Consider the following 11,005-nt stretch of genomic DNA (forward strand, 5'->3'; position numbering starts at 1 on the left):
TTGGACACAGATCAGTGTTTTTTCATTTGTTTCTAATTACGGACACAAAATGTGTTATTATTAAGTACTTCTCACATAATGGCAAACCTTACCTAGAAGAATTTTGAATAGCGAAAGTATGATTCTATCAAAAACAGCCCCAAATAATTTTTCATCTTAGGATATAAATTGTAACATATTAAAACAATGGGAATGTCGTTCAATTTGTCTGATCCACAGATACTTGTTTACTTTAGCTATCAGATCTGCTGCCACTTGTCGCACATTTCTCTTCCAAGTACACTTTGGATATGTTACAAGACTGTTTTCAAAATGACAAGTGGTGAAAAAAATTAGCTGTGGTGAAAAAAAGTTAAGAGGCATTAACCACAGCTAAATCCTATGTGCCCCTATCTTTCTTCTAATGACAGCTTGTTAAAATTTACTCAGGTGGCCGAATTCCATGGTAGACTGACCACAAGACACAAGAAAACGTAACAGAAAAAGAAACTTTAAAGGATTCGTTTTTTTCCTTAAGAAGAGTTGGTTTTTATACCCCGATTTTCCCTGCCTTTTAAGGAGTCTCAAACTGGCTTACAATCGCCTTCCCTTCCTCTCCCCACAACAGACAACTTGTGAGGTAGGTGGGGCTGAGAGAGTTCAGTGACTAGCCCAAGGTCACCCAGCAGACTTCATGTGGAGGAGTGGGGAATCTAACCCAGTTCTCCAGATTAGAGTCCACTGCTCTTAACCACTACATGACACTGGCTCTCAACCTGCTCCTTTTAATAATCTAGGAAAATAATCAAAGACATGGCCATTATTCAATAATTAATAAGGCCATTCTGTGCTTTAGCTGCAATGGCATATTTCCCTATGTCTGTACTGCTTTGGGATCCTTTCAGATAATCTGTTTGTAAACTCTATACTCTAAAAACTCGATGTTTGAAGAATTGTACACCACCATGTACTATGAAACCAGCATTTCAACTGCCATATGATTTAATGTTGGGGACCAGTATTTCCTCTAACAATCAATCTTTTAGTAGTGCGTGCATGCACCTTTTCTGGCATGTGGCTCACCTGCTTGAATCATTCCGCAATGTGCCTCCCTATGTGCTTGTGGCACACTTTGCTCTGGTTGAGACTGGTCTGTGGAAGGTATTGTGAATGATTTGTTATACCTTATTTGGACTAAAGGTTGGACTAAAACATCCTTTTCATCCCTTCCACCTTTGGCTTAAAACAGTGTTGGTTAAGATGAAATCTAATTGCCAGATGAGAGGGAAAGTCCCAAATGACCCTCATGGTAATAATCAGTTAGAGAACCCTGCATCTGTAGAGCATGAAATATATTGTGCTTGAGAATTGACACTGCATCTAGTATAGAAAACATGTATGCCTATGTAAGGCAGTAAATTCAAATGCATATAGGCTGAAGATTTGACAAGTACAGTTACATGCATACCTCCCAATACACAGACAGACACACGTGGGACAGGAAACTTTCAAAACTGCTAATCTGGTGATAAATTCTACAAATGCAATTGATAACATCTAATTTATGACAGACTAAAAACAGATTTTTCTAAGCTAATCAAGAAGAATGCTTTTAATTAAATGCTCATACAGGACAATTTGCATTTAATAATTACCTTATTTCACAACTCTGAATCTTCTGAAATATCTAAGGGCAAACCTTTACTTGGAAACAAGGAAGCCTCTTTCTTGATAACTGAAATTTTAAGGAGCAAGTTCTCATATGAGAGTGTGGCAAATAATCCAACTCAGAAATACAGGTCTACCAACACAAACCCAGAGATTCCTCATATTATTGTAATATGCCGTTCTTCATGTATGTGGCACTTTATGAAGTGGATTTTTATAACACTCACACGGTTTTATCTTAACAGTGAAAAAAGCACTTGCTCAAGCAGTTTACCCTCAAGAAGCCCTCTTAATGGGCATCTTGGGCAACACATCCAAGAATATGCAAGCCTTGTCAGTGCTTTTTGTAGGTAGCCACTCCCATTTTAGTATCATTCCCATACTATTATATTCCCATACTAGAAGTCAGAAGGTTTTATTTGTGTTTTGATTGGGCAGACCCTAATCCAAGCAAGACTTTTAAAGGTATCAAATATAGTGTTTTGACTGGAGTGTGTCAGTCTTCAGATTATGTTTAAAAACACACACACACAAACACACACACAGTTGTATTTTCCTTTACACAGTTATGTGCTGTCGCAGGGAAGTTGCAACCTTTTGAGGTAAGCAGGATTATATCTAAAGTGCCATCTTAAAAGAAACTGATTCAGCAGACATTACAAATTTGGACCATGTGAATCTTATTTCCAAAGCAGGATTCACTAGCTCATCACAAAGTAGCAAAAATGCTTCCTCTACTGGGTTAATACAACTTAACTATTCTTACCTATAGTGATGGCAAATGCTGGTATTTCATTAACCTAACTGCAACCCTTTTCAAATTATGTACAAGTTTTCGATGTTTGAAGCAACCTGAAATGTGCTTGGCCTAAAGATGTTTCCGTGATGACTAAGAAACTAGAGTTTTAAAAAGGAAATGCTGACAAGGAAATATTATCCCTAAAACAGGAGAACAACTCTAGGCCTGTAACGTAGAAAAAAATTATAGATTCTTTAGTCAATGAAAAGGATCCAGACTAAATTGGCCATTTCCACAGATGCCCCCTCCCATTGCAGACACTGCAATGATATTCCTCAGGGTCCTATATCCACCAGGGGCCATATCTTGCAGAGATCAGTGGGCTTCAGTGGGAGGGCAAAGGCGGGAAACTTTCATTCAACTGATGGAAAATTTAGTCTGGACCCAATTTTATGTAGGTAAAGTGACACGAAAATGAAATGGTACCTTTCCAGGCTTTGTGCCCTGGTAGAATTTTCAAGAGCAGCTATTATAAAATATATATACAATTAAAAACAACAACACAGGACCAGTATGAAATGCCTTCTGTCCTGAACATTTTGGATAATCTATTCAAAAGCAACTCCAAATGGCCTATGGTCAGACTGATTAGAAAGAAGCGTGCTAATCTTTTTTAGCATACCACCAGTTCCTATAGTCATGTTAGGAGACTGGCTCAAAGAAGTTATCAGATGTTTCAAGAAATATAGGACCTTAGATACAAGCAAAGAGAGAATTATTTGCTCATAATGCAAATAATTCTATTTTATTATTTTTATTTTGCCATCAAGTCACAGCTGACTCATGGCAACTCTGTAGGGTTTTAAAGCAAAGAGACGTTCAGAGGTGGTTTGCCATTGCCTGCCTCCATATCACAACCCTGGTAATCCTTGGAGGTCTCCCATCCAAATACTAGCCAGGGTCAGGGCCGAGAGTGTGACTAGTTAAAGGTCACCCAGCAAGCTTCCAAGGCACGAGTGGGGATTTGAACCTGGATTCCCCAGGTCCTAGTCTGACATCTTAACCACTCTCAAAATTCTATTAGGAACCAAAAAATTACTTATGAAAAGAAATAAATTAGAGATGTCAGAGATCTGATGTCTTTGGACTCTCCACACTGTAAAAAACGATGAAAATCAGAACAGCTGAAATATTTTGTATCACTGTTACAATTCTGCGCTTCACAAACTATACTGGGTAGATGTCAACTCCACGTGTCCAAGGAATCAAACAGGAATACTTCAAATACCTTCATTATTTCCAATTGCAACCAGTGATACTGACAAAATTCCTAGTTGTTAACATGATACACAAAGCCATAAACAAAAAAGGGTGGTAATAGAGCTAGTCAAACGGAAAAAAGAAATCATCCAATGAAGAGTCATTTACATGTTCACTCAGTGTATGCTGATTCCCCACAACTATTCAACCATCCACTAAAGAACAAGGCACCTTTCTATAAAGCTCAGACATAGATTCTTAGGTCTACTTTGCTTTTATAGCTCCAAAAACACACAATAACTGATTCTGCAAAGTGATGACCAATACAGTGGAGGGACAAGGAACTGGACAAAATCCCTAACTATGACAGACTGTGGACATATAAATGATGAGAGGGGCTTATTTCAGGGGGAAAGGATTTAACTTCTATACTGTTAGATATAGGTATATGAAATGTATTATTTAGAATTCCTCTATATTTTCATGCTGCTGAGGTGATCCAACAGTCTGCATTATTCAAAATATATTATACTAAACCATGTTTTGTAGAGCAGCACCTTCAAGCAGATTCACTGGTGTTTTAAGAGAGCCAATTTTATGATAGTTTTCCCAGACTATGATGTCATGATATAGGACAAGTAACTGAAATTTTTAAAATAAATGTTACTCTCAATGGTGTGTGATAAAGAACACCTAAAGATTCTGAGTATTAATTTCAGACAGTCAACAGTTCTGGTAACAATGAAAGCTGCCACAATCTGACACACAAAAATATTATTTTAATCTAAGCATGAAGCCCATACTAAGTAAAACTGACTTAAGACACCTACATAGAAACAAAGTTCTCAGGTTTCTTCCAGAACTCTTTTTGAACAGATCTCAAACCTACAGCACAAAAATTATGGGGCCAGCAAAATGTTTTAAAGGCTAGGTGTTAATGAGTTAATTATTTTCCCCAGAAATAACCACTATGCCAAGTACTAAGATAGTACATGGGAAAATATGCACTTACCTAAAATATATATTGTGGTTCAAGAAACTAGAAACTACTAGAAGACCATGAAGAACTCTAACAAGACAGGATTTTTCCTGTAAATGTTACTTCTAAAGTAATCAATCATTACATACCTCCAGCAAATTGTCTAAATGGAAAACAACCTGGAGGATGAGGCGGTGATCATTCTTTATATAGAGACCAAAGAACAACTTTTCATATTATATTAAGAAACCAAATCAACACACAAATAGTAAAATATGTTAACACTTGTAGTGATCTGATGAGTTCAAAATTTGGAAGCGCACTCCTGCACGTTGTGCATTGTGTAGCTGGAAGTCTTACTTGGAACATGGCAATGAAGATTAAAGGGATCTGAATTAGAAACATCATACTCTGCTTGGCTCAAGGTAGTATCCCAATTCTGTGTTATATTTGAAAGACAACATTGTCATAATTTGGGAGTTGCCAACTCTACATTTATTCTTTATGTTTTCTGGGTAAATAAATTAAAGTAAGTTACCTAGTGTTCATTTTATGTGTTTGAAACCCTAAATATGGATCAAGAACCAAACTAGTTGCTAGGTCATCGTTCTCACACAGCTCCTTGGCAGACATTCCAGAGGAAGGCACGTAGCGACTTTGGCCTTCAAATCCCGAACCACCACTACCTGCATAAATCAAAAGAAATGTCAGTATTAGCTGAAACAGACTATTGAATCTCAAGGACTTTCCCCTTCTATGAGGCATTTCCATGAGGAAAAACAACAGGAGTGGGAACTTAGATGCCTAACAGTTTGCTGTGTATATATGCCAGTATAAAGAGAAAAAATAGGGTGTTTGCTATAAGAGTACAACATGTTTTGTTTAGTGGAACAGCAGCCCTATTTTTTTGATTCGCACATAATTTTTACCTTCGGAAATTAAGATTTCAAGCAGGGTTAAGCAATCATTTTCCATAAGTGACAATCCCTCCTCTCCCACAACATCTACTTGTAAAGACGATGTTGTGCCAGCAAATGAGAGGGGAGGAGGAGGAGGAGGGACAAGTGAGCGCTGTACACTGTCAGATGCCCTGAGTGCAAGCTGAGCTCTAGTGGTGTTGCCAGCACCACATGGGCTCAACTCAGAACCAGCTGGTGGCCAAACAAGTCCATGAGGCTATGAGGAGCATGAGCCAAACCTGTTGCCTTCTCCCACACCACCAGCCCCAGAGGTGGAGCCAGCCCCTCAGGGGCTTGCCTTATTTGGGAAAAGAACCATCCTTGTGTGAACTGAATGGTCTGCCATGCAGCTATTTGGCATGCATACTGGAAGTTGTCTGCTCCTGTAGTTGAACCAAGAGCCTGCACTTTAACTCCTACTGCCGTATATCCAGACTAGCATTTCCACAGGCACAAAGACTTCCACCCAGTGTGTGATTTTCCTGCCCTCCCCCTCCTGTGGCAGCATGCAATATCCCCTTAATTCATGTTGCTAGGGGACAGAGAACCCCCAGGGATAGATTTTTGGGAGGCATTTCAAGTTACCACAAGAGAGAGAAAGTGGGAAAATGGAGCTCCGTGGGCAGAAATCCTAGCACCCAGAGGAACACTGGTCTGGGTCCAAGCCACTGGTTTATCACAGGGGAATTTAAATGGAATTATAACCATAATTAAGGACCAATCAGACAGCTATTAGCGTAGTTTAGTATTTCATAGTGCTACATGGAAATGTTATAAGTGAAATATTTATACAGTGGAAGCACAGTGACCATTCTGAGAAAAAAATGGGTTGTGTTATGATTTATTTTCATATGGCCAGAAGGCTGATGATTTTACTTTTCTCAGTGAAAGTTACCTCACGAGAGATATGCCATACTTCATTTTATTGCATTTGCCTTGCTGGGTATGGTTTCAACTGAAGTGTACAACATTTACTTGGTCTTCATAAGTCCAAGGGTAGGAGCACTATGGATTCTCCTTTACTTGCTCAAAATTATTATAAAAATTGTCACATTTAACATGCATGTTTTCCTTCTCACTTCTTTATTTGGGTTTTCAAAAATCTGAACCACTTTGGTAAGAACAGGTATCTGAAAAGGGTAAGGGAGGACAAAAGCCACGAACCAGTGAAGGTGGCTCAGGTAAGGGAGCATAAGCTTCAAAGCCAAAGGGAAGAGGCACAGAAGTTCCATAATATGACAACTGGACAGCTAATCAAGGTTTATATTGGTTAATGAGTGTTCAGTAGACACCATTCAAGCATCTGAGACAAAATTTACCCAAGCATGCTCTGCAATTATGATTCACATGGAAGGCTATATGTGATCCACTAAGAGGCCATCCCAGAAGGGGGGGAGCCAAAGCTCCTTAGGAGAAGGGGTGACCCTGTGCCAGTGTAGGTGCCACCTTATCATGGAATAAGGTGGCACCTATGCCAGCAAACACACTGGTGTCCAGCAGCCACCGGCCCCCACTGCCAGTACAGCCACGTCAGCAGGGCTTTCTCAGAAGGGAAAGCCCATGCTGGCGTTGGGGGGGGGGCGGCGTTCCCAGGGGAGGAACTGCGGTTAGGCAGCTTCCTCACCCCTTTCGCCCCAGTAACGCCCTCTTGCACAGTGGCGGTATCACAACACCTTTTTTGGTGGTGCAGCCCTGTTGCAGGCAATGGGGATTTCCCCCCTTTTAAAGTTAATTTTTTTTAACTACTCTTTTTGCCCCCATGGCGGCCAGGAAGCTTCTGAGGAGGCGGTGCAGCTGCGCCACTCCCGGCCACCATGGATCTCCCCCCGGGATTGGGCTGAAAATCTGCTTCCCAGAAAATCCTCTCTGACCTGATAATACGAGTCATTTTGTGTATCTCATTCTCTCTCTTAATGTTAATGAACTATTGCTCACTTTTTTCCTTTAAAAAATATGTTCCCTTTATATAAAAGGCATGCGACTTCATCAGCGCAGCCCTTCCTGGAACTGGGCCTCTCCAAGTTTCTTCCAGTTATACTTTAGTGGCTGAGGTGCACTTGAAAAATCTCTTGTAGAAGTACAATAAGGGAATTGAAAATACATGGGAGATTGTTGCTCCCGTACCAGAAAAAGAAAAATCATGCAAATAGACCATTCACACATACAGTTTCCTTGCCCAAGGCCAATAGCACATTGAAAAAGGTTACTCACAAGCTCCCTTCCAGCCTCAGAGCAGATCTGGAACTGGAAAGGAGACAGAGCACATACTCAATGTTTACATGGAATGGAGGCAAACTCCCAGGCTCTGAAACTGAAAATGGAAATAGCCTATAAGCTAGGGAAGGGAGGATGGGGGTATAAAGACACCCACAGGTGCCCATTCTCTAAAGAATTATTTATACTACGGCTTTGAAGAAGTTCAATAAGCAAACATCAGGAAGACCAGTTCTGCTTGTGGCTCAAATCTGTAGTGGCACATACAAACATTTCTGCTTGAAATCAAAATTGCAAAAAGGAATTATTTTCTGCCAATATAAAGCAACAGATCATCTCCCCATACTATGTACTCAGATATGAAAATACACAATTCCTTTATTTGGAGCCCCCGACACAAAACAGTAAGAGTCGATCAGCAGTGGAACTGACTGCGTAGGGAGGTGGTGAGCTCTCCCTCACTGGCAGTCTTCAAGCAGCAGCTGGACAATCACTTGTCAGGGACGCTCTAGGCTGATCCTGCATTGAACAGGGGGTTGGACTAGATGGCCTGTATGGCCCCTTCTATGATTCTGTTAAAGTGATATCATTACCATGGTTCTACATTACATGATCTCGCATTTAACATCAAAAAGTATATTCATGTTGTTATGACCAACAAATGCCACCGTTAATTCAAATTTCAGCTTTAAAAAAAATCCAATTATGGTTTTTAAAAAACAGACTAAATAAGCACAAGAGTCTTACAACTGCTTCTGTGAATACCAAGAGTATAATCCACATGCCACTGAAATCAAAAGTAAGCTTCCCACTGACTTTTATGGCAATGGCCACTTCTTTTTCTGTGATCAAACTGACTACCACTGCACATTAAACATTAGACACAATTTCTCACATAATTCATATAGAAGAACAGTAAACAGCTCACATTTAAGCTTTAATTGGGACAGGTTTATTTGAGAAATGAGAATAAATTATTTTACTACATTGATCTGTCATGAATAAAATTAATCAGAAACAATGTAAATATTTACACAAATATACTCAGCAAATACAACCTTCATGAAATTAAAAAAGGCACAAAGCAAGTTCCATAAGAAAATTAGTTTCACAAACTTGACAAATCATTAAATGAAGTAGTTCCTATCACACTAGCATATACATACATCTGCTTGATCGTCTCTCAACTCCATTTTTGCCAGTCTTTGGGTTTTCCTTTCCAGGGCTCTGTAATCTGGGCTGGTTGTGATGGTGTTCATTAGATAACCTGCTTCCATTTCTCCGGCCATTCACCACCATGTTCTTGGATTCTCCCAACCACTTCATTCCCACAGGCAATCTGCCCCCGTTGCATTTAGTCCTTCTTCCAAAGGCTTTAAGAAGTCAATTGTAGTTCAACTTCCTGGCAGAAGTAAAATGCACAAACAAAAGGAAATAGTTCAAAATACAGATATCGCAAAAACAAATGCTTTATAAAAATGAGAAGTTAACAAACACCATTTTAAATATATTTAACATTGTACAATATATTTTTGTTTCTTCACTAAAACAACTTCCTTCATTAAAACAAAGATTTTTACCTGAAATGTGTGTAGCAGGCTACTTAAGGAAAGTTTCACAGAAAGTTTAATAGAAACAGATATAGGAGGCAAAAGCGCCCAAGTGTGCCATCCCAGGTAGAGATCATGAATATCTTTTTTTGCTGTGGGTATTTTGGTCAGCCCTGTAGCCTTATTCTTTTTTATAATACTTGTCCCATAATAGTTACAGACTGTGTGGCTGGGGAACAACCAGAGCAAATGCACAGGTTTCTCATTTTTCAGGAGCTGTTTCCAAAATTTGTAACCCAACAGTCCACAACTGTACACAAAAAAAGTCTTTTAAGTTTCTTTGCTTTCTTAAGGGTACTTTGTCCTCCCTGTCACGGTTCTATATCTTTGTGTTTTTCCTATGCGTGTGTTCTCCAGCCTCTGTGAAGCACAGTCTGTTTTTAACACTGTCCCTCACCCCCTCAAGAAAACAATGACAATTTAACACACTAATAATAATAATAGTACATAATAATATTCATATATGTAATAATAAAATGTGATGTGGTGTGTCCATAGATCCTGAGACAGAATTATGTATAACAAAATTAGCAAATAAAATATGTAAGCTATCTACAGTGATGATGCAAAGAAGCATTTAAAAATATTTTAAAAGAGCAGATGACAATAATTGACTTTTAAATCTGTTAGCCTTTAAAGTGCCATGAGGTTCCTTTTATTTTTTTACAATGATGAAGGAGCAGCTGATTAAAGACTGGGAAAAGGGATAATGCAAAGACTTTTAATTCAGACCGATCATGAGACTATTTATATTTTTAATCACAGTACCAGTGCTTATATAGAAAGAAACAGGATACAGAGAACCAAAGAGGAGCAAGAGCTATAAGACAAGAGCTATCATTTCATGCAACATCTACAGCACACTGAAAGAGAGAGAAAAATCTACTCCCTAAGTGGTATAGTACCACAAATGTGCAAGTAGTGCACATACACACTTTTAAGGCTTTTGAGTGCTTGGATAGGTGGTTACCTAGGCATTAATAGATACAAGGAACTCCACAGATATCATTTCTTTGAAAATTATTCCCAGCAGTTTTCATCGGGTAACAAGCTTCTTATTACTGATATTTTTATAACTCCCCACAGCTGGTCCAGGGTATCCTGATCTCATCAGATCTCAGAAGCTAAGCAAGATCAGCCATGGTTAGTACTTGGATGGGAGGCCGCCAAACAAGTCCAGGGTTGCTATGCAGAGGCAGGCAATGGCACACCACCTCTCACCCTGAAAACCTTACAGGGTCACCAAACGTTGGCTGTGACTTGATGGCTCTTTTCACTACCAAAATAATTCAATTTTTATCAATGAACACATAACACACAAGTATTTGTTACCATTTGACATTAAGCATTTATCTATATTAGTATCTCTCCCTAGTCCTGACAGCAGTACGCTAATGCAAAATCAGATGTGACAATTGAGATACTCTTTATGTATTCATGTATCTTTAAATTCATATGAAAAAGGCAGATATTTTCTTTAAAAACAGAACACGGTGATAGGAATGAAATCCTTTCCTCAAGTGGCTACATTTCATTATTGGAAGCATTTTAGAAGAAAAAGACTGCTCACTACTACTACACAGGATCAGAGTTTAGC

At 39.1% G+C, this 11,005-nt stretch overlaps 1 protein-coding gene across 1 annotated transcript in view; it reads right to left on the reverse strand.

The window, feature by feature from the left end:
- KMT5B (lysine methyltransferase 5B) overlaps positions 1–9,191 on the reverse strand; it is a 30,399-nt gene extending 21,208 nt beyond the window's left edge. The window contains exons 1-2 of the mRNA XM_056850849.1: positions 8,965–9,191; positions 5,164–5,311 (exon numbers count right to left, since the gene is read on the reverse strand). Of these exons, the coding sequence (XP_056706827.1) occupies positions 5,164–5,311; positions 8,965–9,124 (308 nt within the window). The 5' untranslated portion in view covers positions 9,125–9,191. The remainder of the gene's footprint in view (positions 1–5,163; positions 5,312–8,964) is intronic.
- Positions 9,192–11,005: the final 1,814 nt, after the last annotated feature.

This window comes from Euleptes europaea, chromosome 6, assembly GCF_029931775.1.
Source record: "Euleptes europaea isolate rEulEur1 chromosome 6, rEulEur1.hap1, whole genome shotgun sequence".
NCBI lineage: Eukaryota > Metazoa > Chordata > Lepidosauria > Squamata > Sphaerodactylidae > Euleptes > Euleptes europaea.